This window comes from Candida jiufengensis, assembly GCF_024610255.1.
Source record: "Candida jiufengensis strain CBS 10846 chromosome Unknown scaffold13, whole genome shotgun sequence".
NCBI lineage: Eukaryota > Fungi > Ascomycota > Pichiomycetes > Serinales > Debaryomycetaceae > Lodderomyces > Lodderomyces jiufengensis.
Window position 1 is genome coordinate 40,212 of NW_026261567.1, and position 15,123 is coordinate 55,334.

The 15,123-nt window shown below is 24.9% G+C and overlaps 5 protein-coding genes across 5 annotated transcripts; all 5 read left to right on the forward strand. All coding sequences in view use genetic code 12, as the record gives it.

The window, feature by feature from the left end:
• Positions 1-954: 954 nt before the first annotated feature.
• Positions 955-1,968, forward strand: KGF54_005267 (uncharacterized protein; the record flags this gene model as incomplete). The annotated part of the gene is made up of 1 exon (XM_051766046.1): positions 955-1,968. One exon carries the CDS (start codon positions 955-957, stop codon positions 1,966-1,968), a length of 1,014 nt encoding a protein of 337 aa, XP_051617640.1.
• Positions 1,969-2,339: 371 nt separating this feature from the next.
• On the forward strand, positions 2,340-4,747 carry VPS70 (putative zinc metalloprotease; the record flags this gene model as incomplete). The annotated part of the gene is made up of 2 exons (XM_051766048.1): positions 2,340-4,557; positions 4,623-4,747. 2 exons carry the CDS (start codon positions 2,340-2,342, stop codon positions 4,745-4,747), a joined length of 2,343 nt encoding a protein of 780 aa, XP_051617641.1.
• Positions 4,748-7,859: 3,112 nt separating this feature from the next.
• Positions 7,860-10,577, forward strand: FAR1 (cyclin-dependent protein serine/threonine kinase inhibiting protein; the record flags this gene model as incomplete). The annotated part of the gene is made up of 1 exon (XM_051766049.1): positions 7,860-10,577. One exon carries the CDS (start codon positions 7,860-7,862, stop codon positions 10,575-10,577), a length of 2,718 nt encoding a protein of 905 aa, XP_051617642.1.
• Positions 10,578-10,956: 379 nt separating this feature from the next.
• On the forward strand, positions 10,957-11,691 carry KGF54_005270 (uncharacterized protein; the record flags this gene model as incomplete). The annotated part of the gene is made up of 1 exon (XM_051766050.1): positions 10,957-11,691. The coding sequence occupies one exon, from the start codon at positions 10,957-10,959 to the stop codon at positions 11,689-11,691; it is 735 nt and encodes a 244-aa protein (XP_051617643.1).
• A 1,267-nt stretch (positions 11,692-12,958) lies between these two features.
• KGF54_005271 (serine-type carboxypeptidase) lies at positions 12,959-14,989 on the forward strand (the record flags this gene model as incomplete). Its single annotated transcript, XM_051766051.1, has 1 exon — positions 12,959-14,989. The coding sequence occupies one exon, from the start codon at positions 12,959-12,961 to the stop codon at positions 14,987-14,989; it is 2,031 nt and encodes a 676-aa protein (XP_051617644.1).
• Positions 14,990-15,123: the final 134 nt, after the last annotated feature.

Sequence of the window (15,123 nt, forward strand, 5' to 3'; positions counted from 1 at the left end):
ATCAACATTAGCAATTTTTCAATAATAAATCAAAGTAAAGATGTCAACGAAATTTTCATTACAACAACCTTAGACTGGCCACCTATAGTTTCAATAATGGATAAATACCTTTCAGCTACATTTTTAATTCACAATATTTTTCTTAAATTTTTAGCTTTTACATTTATAAGTTAATAAAATCAACCAACTTGATTGTTTACAAAGTTGTAGTTTTCTCTATCTCTCTATCTATAAACGAAACTGTCAGAATTGAAAGTTTCTCAAGTCATTGTAGTACACTAATTATAGGTCTTAACAGTTTAGCACCGATCGTAGTATAGAACCTAGAAGCCAAAATGTTTATCATGTTGGAAATGTCTCAGAAAATGCAGAAAAAAAAATATGGTTCAGACACAAAAAATACAGAATATGATGGAACTAATAAATCTGAGACCTATTTCACTGAATATAATTAACAGTTGGACATCAAAAGTAATACCTAAAGTATCCAAAAAAGGTGAAAGTTGGAATGAAAATGGTGTTGACCTGGACTCTAAATACTACCTGTCACCGTTATTAACATGTGACTAATTTATTTTCATTACCTAAAACATCAAAAGTAGAGAAATCTCCAAATAATTTTTATGACCTAATCTACATTGGATATTACTTAACAGTTAAAGGACTCGCTGCTTGAACAAAAAGAAGATCTATTGGTAAATCCATCTCCCTTATGCTTTCAAGGAAAAAAAAAAAAATACATCAAAGACATCAAATATGGCAGTTACATTATATAATTTTAATTTATTACATTGTGCATTAACAAATTATCTACATAATAATAATAAAATCAACTTCAGAAATTCATAGATTTTGTGCCGTTTAGAGAATGAAAATTTCATATCTTTTTGATAAATTAAAATTAAAAGTCAATTAATCAATTTCAAATTATTCAATTCTCATAATACCACAACAATGTCTGAAACGGTTATCATTACTGGTGGTACTGGTTATTTAGGTCAACATATAATTGCTGAATTATTAAAAAATGAATATAAAGTAGTTGCAACTGCTCGTTCACAAATTGCAGCTATGGATTTAATTAAATTATTTGCACATCCTTATTTACAAACTGAAGTTGTTGAAAATTATGCAGAACATGGAGCTTTAGATTATGTATTAAAACAACATAAAGAAGCTAAATATTTTATTGCAAGTGCAGCAATCACTGATTTTTCAACTGTTGAACCAGAAGAATTGGAAAATAAAGTGTTGAAACAAAGTAATTATTTAGTTGAAAATACTTTACATTCAATAACAAAACATGGTCATCAAATTGAAAGAGTCATTTATACTAGTTCATCATCGGCAATGATTTCACCTCCTGAATTATTTAGCGTAAATAAACATTATATTGATGATCCAGAAGCTTGGTCAAATGTCCCATATGAAGCAGGTAAACATGATCGTTTCATGTCATATATTGTATCAAAAATTGAAGGTGAAAAATTATTTGCAAAACATATTAAAGAACAAAAACCAAAATTTGATCTTGTTTCAATTTTACCTGCTTTCTTGACTGGTCCAGTTGTATTTCAAGAAGAAATTAATTTGGATAAATTACCATCAACTACAAAAACAGTTGGAGATTTATTAAAATTAAATAAAGATAGTTATGTACCAGAATTAGCAACTGGTGGTGTTGATGTAAGAGATGCCGCAAAAGCTCATGTTGCTGTATTAAATAATCCAAAGGCATCAAATCAAAGACTTTTAGTTGAAGCATTTAAATTAACTACTCCAAATATTTTATCTATAATCAAATCAGATTTCCCACAATATAAAGATAAGTTACCTACTTTGGAACCAATGCCAGAAAGTGAATTTGTTCCACCGAATGATTCAAGAAGTAAAGAAATTTTAGGAATTGAAAAATATTATACTTTAAGAGAATCAATTGATGATCTTGTAAAACAAATAGTTGAATAGAGAATATAAAGTTAAGTACATTAGACAATAGAGATTAATTATTAGAGTTTAATATTGAATTGTATAAACATGTAGTTCTAACTCTAACTAAAGGAAAGTTAAAATATGTCAAAGTTTGAATTTTGACACAAAATATGTCAGATAAGTAAATTCCTTGACACGGCACAAAAGTTAAAGTAAGCGATAAGATAAGTAAAAAGAGACTGCACTACCAATTAATTCCGTATTAATTCCTTTTGAAATATTTCGAGCCACCACTATTATATTTAAAAAAAAAGCATAATTTCATCAATATTTTATAAATCCATCCTTGTTAACTTTCAGCTCACAAGTGCTTTTGAATCACTTTTTCATTAACTAACAAATTTAGAATGGATGAAAAGATTAATATTTACAAGGCTCCCAAAGCCAGAAACAACGGTAAAGGTTTGAAATGGATAGCTTGGATTTCAGCAATTGGTATTTTATTTTACTTTAACTTATTCAACATATCAATTTCAGTATTTAGCAATAATTCACCGAAATTAAATCCAGAGAAAATTGTTTTAGATTCACTTGAAACTAATTTAGCAAGTAATTGGTCAAAAATTTACACAGCAGAAGCCCATTTAGCTGGAACAAATTATCATTTAGTTGAATGGACACAAGAAAAATTTCAAGAATATGGTTTTGATACAACTTTAGACCCATATGAAGTGTACCTTAGTTTCCCAAAAGAGCATGATTTAAAATTATTAAATTCAAAAGGAGAAGTTGTATATACTGCACCATTAAAAGAAGATGTTATTGATGAAGATCCAACTACAAAAGGAAATGATACTGTTCCGACTTTCTTGGGATATGGAGCTAATGGAAATGTTACTGGTCAATATATCTATGCTAACTATGGAACCAAAAAAGATTTTGAGTTATTAAAAGAAAATGGTGTTGATGTAAAAGGTAAAATTGTTGTTGTACGTTATGGAGGTATATTCCGTGGTTTAAAAGTTAAATTTGCTCAAGATGAAGGAGCAATTGGTGTATTAATATACTCAGATCCAGGTGATGATAATGGAATAACACCAGCTAATGGTTATAAACAATATCCAGAAGGACCAGCAAGACAAGAAAGTTCAGTTCAAAGAGGTAGTGTTCAATTTTTAGGAGGTGAAGGTGCAGCTCCAGGTGATCCTACAACTCCCGGATATGCCTCCAAACCAGGTGTTGAAAGACAAGATCCACATTCAAGTATTGGAAAAATTCCGGTTTTACCTATATCATATCGTGAAGTTAAACCAATTTTACATAAATTAAATGGCTATGGTAAATCAATACAAGGGTTTAAAGGTGAACTAGATGGGTTTAACTATACTACTGGTCCTTCAAAATATGAATTAAATTTATATTCTTTACAAGATTTTAATTATACTACTATATGGAATGTTTATGGAGAAATTAAAGGTGAGAAGTCAAATGAAGTTATAATTATTGGTAATCACAGAGATGCTTGGATTAAAGGTGGTGCAGGAGATCCAAATTCTGGAAGTGCTAGTTTGGTTGAAATTGCACGGGCATTAGGTGATTTGAAGAAAGCTGGTCATAAATTCAAACGTACTATTGTTTTAAACTCATATGATGGTGAAGAACAGGGTCTAATTGGTAGTTCGGAAAGTGGAGAATACTTTGCTAAGAAGTATCAAAAGGAAGTGGTTGCATATTTAAATGTTGATGTTGCCACTAGTGGTAAAAATTTAAAATTAAATTCCTCACCAGTATTAAATGATTTATTATTAGAAACCGCTAAAAAGATAGATTATCCAGAAGGTGGTAGTTTATATGAGCATTACACTAAAAATCATAAATATATTCCAACTTTAGGTAGTGGATCAGATTATACGGTATTTTTAGAACATTTAGGTATTCCATCATTTGATTTAGGATTTAGTGGTGGTAAAAAAGACCCTATATATCATTATCATTCTAATTATGATTCTTATCATTGGATGGAGAAATTTGGAGATAAAGGATTTGTTTATCATAATGTTGCTGCAAAATATTTAGCATTATTGGCTTTAGAATTAAGTGAAAGAGAATTAATTCATTTTAATTTAAATGATTATGCAAAGGGTTTATTAGCTTATTATAATGAAACGATTCATAAAGTACCAAAGAAATGGTTAAATGAGAAAATTAAATCACATCCAAAATTCGATTTAAAAGAATATAATTATATGAAAGAAATTACAAGTGGTGAATTTGTTACTCCAATATGTAAACAAATGCAAATGGGAATAACTCATGAAAGTGAAGATGTAAATCATCATCACGATAACAGAACCTTAAAAGATTTACTCAAGCATACTCAAAAATCATTAAAATTTTTAGCAAATGTAACTGAACAGTATGATTTTGAATCTCAAAGTTTACAATCAAAATTTGAACACAAAGATGAATTACCATTTTGGAAAAGAATTAAACTTTATTTACAAATTAAAGGTCATAATAAGGGTTTACAATATTTTGAAAGAAACTTTTTGTATTCAAAGGGATTACATACTAGACCTTGGTTTAAACATATTGTATTTGCTAGTGGTAGATATACTGGTTATGGTATGTATAAAAAAGTGTTAATTTTGCAAATCTAGAATTTAATATACTAACTTTAATTTTTTTAGCTGGTCAAAATTTACCTGGATTGAATGAAGCTATTGAAGATGGAGATTTTGATAGATTAGTTAAATGGTTACATATCTTGGACGGTACTGTCGTAAGAGTTGGTCATCATTTACTTTTAAAATAAGTAACTTCTCAATATTTTAAAAGAATTATTTACAGTCAATGAAAAGGCTTTGAATCTAGAATATTTATATTTACTCAATTCTGCTTTAGCTCCTACTTTTGTACTTTAAACTATTTTAAACATTGTACAATTGGTGATTTAAATATGCAAGTTGAGGAATCTGAACTTACGAAAGATTAAATTTGACCGTCTAATTTTTGAGTAGTGTAATGTTTTGTGATGATTCTTGTAGATTTGTGAATCTTTCCAATTTGTGGAAAAAGCTGCTCGTCAAACAAAGTTGAAAGGAGTGGTATGACATATGAATCAAACTCGTCTCAGATTCGAGATTGAATTGAACCCCAATAAATTTTGCATCTAGACCTAATTTTGAAACGTCAAAATGGGGTAACTGGAATACTCATCTTTTTCGACAAATCGTCAAGTAGAAAACCAAACAATTTAGACGGTAACTAAGTATCGATTAAAATTAGCTCGGAGATAACTAAATATTTTCAAAACATGACTAAAGTCTTAAAAAAAAAGGATCTTGAATGGATCAAAACTGCCTTAAATCGTATCTGCAATTGGCGATGTAAATAATATATGACAAGATCAAAACAAACCCGTATACGGCAAATTATAATAATAATCTACCCCACAGGTGTCTAAAAATTTAGTGAAAAAAATTTATTATATTTCAAATTTGTTTCATGTTTGATCTAAATAATATCGCACAAGATAATAAAATAAAATTCAAAAAGTAAACAAATTTGAAAATATTATTATAAGTTTATTACGAAAAATTATGATCTCCTAGATCTTGATTTACGTATCAGTACCTTTTAAGTTACGGTATGATATTTTTTAGTTGTATATTTTTTAACTTTATTTGGGTATTTGTATTTGTTGCAGATACGACTAACTAAAATTTTTTTATGTGATTTTAAAAATTTTTCAAATTAAAGTTTTAGACACAATAAAAATTTTTTCAGTAATTTCAAGTTGAGGCTGATTCAAGTACATTTGACTTTCAAAAATTTAGAGAATTGGATTTTCATTACGTTTTCATCAATTTGACCCTAATAATATTGTATAAACATATTATTCATATTTTTATGATAGTAATTCAATCTTAATTTAATACGCTAAAACTTTCCAACAACTTTCGGAAATATGTGAAGTTAAAATTCAAGAAAAGATCGTAACATAGAAAAGTCTCAAAATTAACTTGTTTTGTTAAATTTTCTTTGATTTATATGTGGTTACGAAATAGGTACAAAAATCAACTTTGACGTATCAGCACAATCTAATGCGAAATTTTTGAAAATTTCATGGTTAGATTCCCGCACGCATGGTCATTTGCGGGTAAAACTTTTAATCGTACTTGTACAAAGGTAGGGTTTAAAGTGTGAAGGCTGTTTAAAGTTTTAAAAGTCGAAGCAAGGCTAAATAAAGTTTTTAGGTAGACAAAGTTGAAAAAAATTTGGTATCAAAGTAGATATTAAAATAAATCGTATATGAAAATAAATGATTAAAATTATTTTTATTTTACATCGTCATTTCAATTTCGATCTTGTAAGAGATTCAACTAATATGGTAGTCAAGTATCTATTGACGATTGAAATTTAAATTTATATGACTAAATAAATATTACGGTAAAAATAACCAAAATTTTTAATGTACCGAAGAAATTAGTATGTGTAAAAAATTATGAACATTGATGAAACTAAAGATTGTACTAGAAATAAATTTCCTTCATTCACATGATATTATAATAAATAGTAATTTAAATAATATTTCGTATTTATTTATTATAAATTATTATAAAATTACAAAACTAGATGTAAATAACTCCAAGATCCCCCGTTGAGTGAATAAACTTTTCTCAATAAGCAGTTGCAAAAAAAGCAACTATTCGAATATGAAACGTCTTTAAAAACAATATAAATTCAAAAAGAAATTTTTGACCTTTTTGACAAAATTTCATTAGTTTAAAATTTAAAGTTTTTGATGTAAATTATTTCAACAGTTTTTTTTTTTGAATTAATGAAATCTGAAACACCCCTTTTTTATTTATAATTTATAATTTATAAAAGAATTTAAGTGTAAATTTTGAGAGTAATAAAATTGTTCTGAACCCCAAGTTTTACTTTTGACATAATTAAATATATTAATGTAACTTGTGATATCAGTAGTTCATTAAAGTTGTAATTAAATTAAATTAAATATGTAAGATGAAATGGAAAAATAAAGAAAAAAATGGATAAATAAATTATTGTAAAGAGATTAATTTAAAACATATAACTTATACATAAAATAATAATAATAATTTACATTAAACTTTCTTACGATTTTACTTTTGCTTTCCGGTTGATAGTTTGTTACACGTTTTTTAAATGTTTCATCTAATTGAAAGATCGTAGTTTATTATTTAATCTCTTTTAATCTGAATAAAATTTGTAAATAGTTTTCAGTTACAAGTTTAAAATCAAACTACTCTCAATTATAAACAATTGGAAATATGACTTATACATGATTTTATTTTTCCATTAATTCAATTTTGCTATATAAAACTAACAAATTCATATGATAATTGAATTGCATTGTTTCTTATTTCCCTTATCAATGTAATTAATTAACTACATTTTACATGTATCCTTTTTAGTAATTGATGCATGTTACTTTATTTGTGTTAATCATTTATTATTACACAAATAATAATAGTTAATCAATTTTAATTTTTACATCGAATTATAATAATTTGATTTGATACATGAGGTTCAATATGACAAGATTTATTTTCTTTAAGTCAGAATTATAATAATTATTATGCAAATCTACTAATATTTAGATATGGCTTCAATAATTATAAATCCTTAATAACTTCAGTTTAAAGTTTTATTAGTATATGTTAATTATGGTAAACTTCAAAATTTCATATTTTTAACTGGTAAATATTTGTTTCATTGTTACAAAGGAAGTTAAAGATATTAATTAGGGGATCAAACTTATGAATGAGTTTCATATATTAAAATATATAATGGTAACAATGTCTTATTTTTATAAAATTGATTTGATTCAATTATTAACTTTTCATTAATACTTCAATTAACTTGTAAATAATATATCAATGTCAACTCCAAAAAGAAGAAGGTCTTCAATAATAACAAAACTTAAAACATCACCATTTAAAAAATCACATTCAAGTTATGATATATCACCAAATACTCCAAATACAAATTCATATTCAATGCAGTCCCCAATTTTCACTCCAAATTCTTCAACTTCATCAAAACAACTGTATGGTTTCACAACTCCAACATTAACTTCATCATCATCAATGTCTTTCCAACATTATTCATCACCAGATACAGTAATAACTGAAACAAGTCCCATTCCACCAAAAAGCAGTACTAAGATACATAAGAATTTTAATGAAAATAAATGTTGCTTTTGTCATGATTCTTTACATTTAACATTACCTGGAGAAGTTATATTGGAATTAGAATGTGAACATACATGCCATAAAGATTGTTTTACTTTATTAATAGATAAATCAAATTTAAAAAATTTACCAATTTGCAATATATGTAAATTACCTACAAAAATAGCAGATAATGAAATACATCAAACAATAATTGAAAATATTTTATCATTAAGTACTGAAAATAGTTTTGATGAAGAAAATCCATTTTTAGAACCTCATACTTCGAATACTTCTTCCATATCAACCACTACCACTTCGATAATAACTCCCACATTTAATAGAACAGAAAGTGATATTTTTTCAAATGAATCAAAATCTTTATTTACTTTACCTCAACCAACCACCAAAGATTCAGAATTATATACTCCAAATATTTCATGTATTAGTGAGACATCAAATGTAAGATTAAATGAAAATAATGAAATAAGTTATATTTTTAATATAAAGCCACCAATGATTTATAATGATTCATCAAATCAATTTAATTTATCTGAGTACCAACTAAAAACTAAAATTTCAAATCATTTGAAAAAAAAATTACAATTAAATAAAGAATTGGGGGAATTAATAATATTTGATAAATTAAAAATCAGTATTAATGGAGAAATATGGGATGATTCAGTAATTTATTTATTCAAAAACTATTTATTATTTTATAATGATGATAATTTAGCTGGAATGATATCAATAGAAGAAGATTTATGTTCATTAAATCTTTCCAATGATGGAGTATTAAATTTAAATTTATCAGAAAGTTCATTACCTGAATTATATATTTATCATCAAAATTCAATAATAATTGAAAAGTGGGAAAATATTTTAATTCAAGTATTAAAACAACAAGATCCATTAACTAATTTATTTCAATTTACAAGTACCTGTTGGATAGATTTACAAAATGAATTTATGATACCACAAAATTTAATTAGATTTAATAATTCAATAAGTTGTGGTGGTTCAATTTCAAATTTATATATTACAAAGTTACTACCACCACCTTTAAATTTACCATTAAACCTAGTAGTTGCATTACCATTATATAATAAATCTTGGATGTCAAATCAAGATTATAAATATTGGTTACAAGACTTTTTATATAAAATATTGGGAAGTTTAAGAAATAATGATAAATTATCTTTAATATTAGTAGGAGTTGATGGGAATAGATCTCCATGTGCTACTGGTTCTTTTATTGGTAGTATTGAAGCTAATTGGGATGGTTGGCAAGATTTAATTAATGAAATTTCAATAATTCCAAATCAATTTAAATCAACTAATCAAGAAATTCAAATTACTTTAAATAAATTAAATACATTATATCCATTTTTGGGAAATACTGAATCTTCAATAAATGAAGTATTAATAGTTAATTGTGGAAGTTATAAAGAAGATGTTAATGAATCATTAAAACTTGATTCCCATTTGAGAGATAATTTTTCAATAAGTGTTTTAAAAATTGGGAAATATACAGAATCATTAAATCAACTTTCATTAGTGTCACCTTTCCAATATGGTAATGAATCAATAATAAGATTTGAAGATTATGAAGAAGTTTTAAAATCAATTGAATCACTTATTAAAGAAGTATATCAAAAAATATGTATACCAAATCTTAAATTATCTATCAACACTGATGAAGGTATTCAAATTTCATCTATTGAAAGTAATGGATCAATGATACCAATAAATTCTTCAAAACAAACTATAGCTATAAAGAATATATTACCATCAACAAATAAAAACATCTTAATCAACTTTAAAATTCACAATTATCATCAATTTTCAGATTTAAAGAAAGTACCCATTTTAAATTATACAACTAACTACAACAACAAATCATTTAGAAAACAAATTTATTCAAAATTAGATATTATAGAACAACAACAACAAATAGATATTCCAATAACACCCAGTAAATCAAGTTCCACCACCAACACAGAATTATTTTATTTAGATATACCTTTATTACCACCATTATCACCATCAAGGGATACATCATTTACTTTTATTAAAAGACAAACAGAATTATTAATTTTAGAAAATTTACAAAAATCAATTAATTCTCAAAATTCAAATCATTTAAAAGAATGTATATCAGTTGCATATGGATTAGTTAGAAGTGTATCACCAGTACTACAATCCACACTAGAAGAAGAAGAAGATGATGATCAAGACGAAGAATTGTTAGAACAAGATAATTATTTAAGTCAATTATTAATTTTACAAAAATTAAGTGATGATAATAATGAAAAATATATTAATTTTATTGTTAAGAAATTAAATAAAATTATTGAATTATTTGAATCAGATATTGAATGTGCTATTGATAAATGCTATGATTTAATAAATAGTTTAATATAGACAATATAAAAACATTGCATCATTAAATTTTATTTTTATTGTAGTAATGATCCTATTTATGATTTATGCTGGTTGATTTTTAGTTCGGATATATGAAAATTTGATTTTGTGACTCTAATATAGCACTAAAGAAAAATAATTATGCAACAAAATCAAAACATGGCTGGTTGATCTAATTATGATACTTTACTATACTACTAAGTAATAAATGAGATTTAATTAATGATGCAATACAATATGTCAATATATGTCATGAAAAGGGATTGTTACAAAAAAGAAATATGATTTTTAAAAAGTATATAAGATCTTTATCTTCACTTTTTTTATTTACAACCAAAAATTCCATCAACTATCAAAATCAAATAACAAATCAATCAATATGTTAATTAAATATAATCTATTAAGTTGTTTATCAATTATAACTATTATTAATGCTGCAAATTTAGGTGGATTAGATGGAAGTGCAAATAATAATATTGGTGGTGGTAATAATAATGAAGCTTCAACTACAAATTCTAATCAAGATACAACAATTGTAAATACTTCAAATAATGTTAATAGTGCTTCAAATACTCAAAGTCTAGTAAATACTCAAACTACTCAACAACAACAATCAGAACAAGTACAAAGTCAAATTTCTAATACTATACAAGGTTCAACTACAATTTGGTGGACTCCATCAAGTCAAAATATAGGAACTACTACATCATCTACTGATTCAACAATAATTAACTCACAAAATTCACAACAATCTACATTAACACAATCAACACAATCAAATACAGTTTCTCAAACTTCACAAACAAACTCAGTCATAAATTCAAATTCAAATACAAATTCAGCAACATTTAATCAATGGGGGTTTACAGGTAGTCAATCAATTTGGTCAGCACCTACATTAACATCAACCAATTCTCAATCAAATTCAAATTCAAATTCAAATTCACAATCATCTAGTACTAATTCAAATTCAATAACTCGTTCAATAAATAGTACATCAAATGGTATTAAAATTGAAATATTAGGAAATATAAATGAAAAATCATTAACTGTTAAAAAATTATTATTAATTAGTAGTTTATTAATTGTTAGCTTATTATTTAATATTTTATAGATACATCAGTTAGAGAATATATAGATTTTAAAATGGAAATAAAAAAAATAATAATATTGGATATAAGTTGATAAAATTGAGAGTAGTAAAAAGAAAAATTTATATATATTATCGGAATAAATTTTACGAGAAATATTATAATCATTATCCGATATTATTTAAGGTACTAATAAAATAATAATAATTAATTATTGTAATACTAATCTCCTGTTTTTTATTATAAAATTTGTAATATAATAAGAATCATTTCTAGGATTTGGATAAATATGGATAAACATTAGCTTGAAGTTTTTCCATATTTTAAGAGTTTTTGTAATAAATTAAGATATATTATAATGTATGTTTTCAATTTGACATAAGAAATTTTATAATAATTATTATCGGATATGTTAAGTCAAAAATCAAATCATTTTTCTGCAATTCTTCTTAAAAATAAAGTCAGGGATTTATCAATAAATAAATCATATAGATTTTATTGAAATTTATCCTGACGTTTGTATACCTGATTATATAAAATTAACTGATATCATGGCTTGGCTTATGAACATTATAATATAAAAACAAATCTAAATAACTATTAATAAATAGATTATTCAAGAAATAAATGACATTTTTATTTCTTAATATGTGTCAAAAAATTAAAAATTATGTAATTAAACTAAAAATGTAATTTGGTAGCATTGGAATTCAATTATAAAATTTCAGTTACGAATATTAAATTTTTTTAATGATTATATAGAGGCCTATAAAATAATATTAATATTTAATATTTTACACTATTTTACCATGTTGAGTAAAATAATATTTATTATTAAATATTAATTATTTGAAGTTATTATTTTTTAATCAATATACTTTATTTAAAACAAGATAATTATAATAATTAATAAATTAGGATTTATATTTTAACTTAATAATAATAATTTATAATCATTGCCCAAATATTAATATTAATAACTTTGAAATTAAAACAATTGATTTATTTAATATTAAACTTTTCAAATTCATCAACTTTAAATTTAAGTTTATCAACAACATTTTTTATAATTCAACTCCAAAAATTCAATTCAAATAATCATTATTAAAAAGGCAGTTTTATTATTTATTCATATATATTCTCATATTCATTATATCCCATTATTAATATATATATATATATACATTACATACATACAAAAAGAAATACAGGCACTATTTAATTATTTCATTTCATTATCATTATTATTATTAAGTTTTTATATTTATGAATTTCATCTACTAATTAAATATGTTTCATAATTCATTTTATTTATTTATATGTATATTTATAACGACTATTTTGGCTATATCTCCAAAAGAAGGTATTAATTCAGATCCAACAAAACAATATTTAGTTACAAATTTACCTGGTTTGAATAATATTGATGATGATTATAAACCTTTAATGTATTCAGGACAATTGGAATTATTTCCTGAAAATAATACAAATTATTATTTTTGGAAATTTATTGATTCTAAAAAATCAGATTTAAATAATAAAAGAACTATATTTTGGCTTAATGGTGGACCTGGTTGTTCATCAATGGATGGGGCATTATTAGAAATTGGTCCTTTTAGAATTAATAAAGATAAACAAGTAACTTTAAATAATGGTACATGGCATAAAAGTGGTGATATTATATTTGTTGATCAACCTGCTGGTACTGGGTTTAGTTATACTGATCAAGATAAATATTTACATGATTTAGATGATATGGCTTTTTATTTTTTAAAATTTATGGAAAAATATTATGAAGTATTCCCTCAGGATTTAGAAAATGATATTTATCTTGCTGGTGAATCATATGCTGGACAATATATTCCTTATATTGCAGATTATATTATTAAAAGAAATCAAAATTTAAAAGAAGATGAACAAGATAAGACCTATAAATTAAAAGGTTTATTAATTGGTAATGGTTGGGTTTCTCCTAATGAACAAAGTTTAAGTTATTTACCATTTTTTATTGAAAATAAATTAATTGATTCATCACATCCTAAAATCTTAGAATTATTAAATCAACAAGAACAATGTCAAAAAATAATTGATAAAATAGATAATCATTTTAATGATGATGAAATAAATCCTGCAGAAATTGATTCATCAATTTGTGAAGGTATATTAACAAAATTATTAGAATATACTTTAAATCAACTGGCAAATGATGATCAAAAATGTATAAATATGTATGATTATACATTAAGAGATTCTTGGCCTTATTGTGGTATGAATTGGCCAATGGAATTAAAATATGTTAATCCATTTTTAAATGATAATGATGTTAAACATGATTTAAATTTAAAACAATTAAGAACTTGGCATGAATGTACTGGAAGAGTTAGTAGAAATTTTAATGCAAGACATCTGTTTCCATCAGTTCATAAAATTCCAGATTTAGTTAAACATATTCCAATAATATTATTTAATGGTGCTAATGATATTATATGTAATTCTCAAGGTGTAATGCAATATTTAATGAAATTAGAATGGAATGGTCAAATAGGTTTTGAAAATAAAGATTCACAATTAGATTGGATTCATGATAATTCAAAAGTTGGAAGTTATTTACAAGAAAGAAATATAACATTTATAAATATTTATAATTCAAGTCATATGGTACCTTATGATTTACCTGATGTTTCAAGAGCATTAATTGATTTAATAACTGATAATTATGATGAGAAAGAAAATCAAATTATTACTTATCCATTAGGTGTACATAGAAAAGGAGTAGAACAAGAAGAAGATCAACATTCTCTTGAAGAAACAGAAGAACAACCAACCCAATCAAACTCAACTACAACTACAACAGACTCAATAACTTCTTCTTCATCATCATCATCAACAACCAGCACCACCACCACAGAAGAACCAACAAGCAATAAAATAACAAGATTAATACAATTGGCAGTAATAGTCATAGTAATATGGGGTATATATATATTATACGCATCATATAGATCAAGACCATCATCAATAATTAAAAAATCAACAACAAACAAAAAGAAAAATGTTCAATGGGCAGATCAATTAGATACATTTGAAGAAGATATAGAAGAAAACCTACATAAGGATGAAGGTGGATTTATAACAAAAGCATTCAATAAAATAAGTGGTAAAACCAATAACAATAAGCTCAATCCAAATTATGTACCTTTAGATGATTTTATAATAGGTAGTGATGATGAAGATACTCCTGAACCACCAAAACCACCACCTAAAAATTATGACAAAAAGGACAATAATAATAATAATGATGATGTAAATAATTCTGTTTAGACTAGTAATGATTTTAATATATGAAACTTGAATGATATAAATTTTTAGTGTCTCATTAATGTGTCTTCTTTCTGGTAATCGCGAAACTACTTTTTTTTTACAACCAAATTAAAAAAATACCCGAACTTTAGATC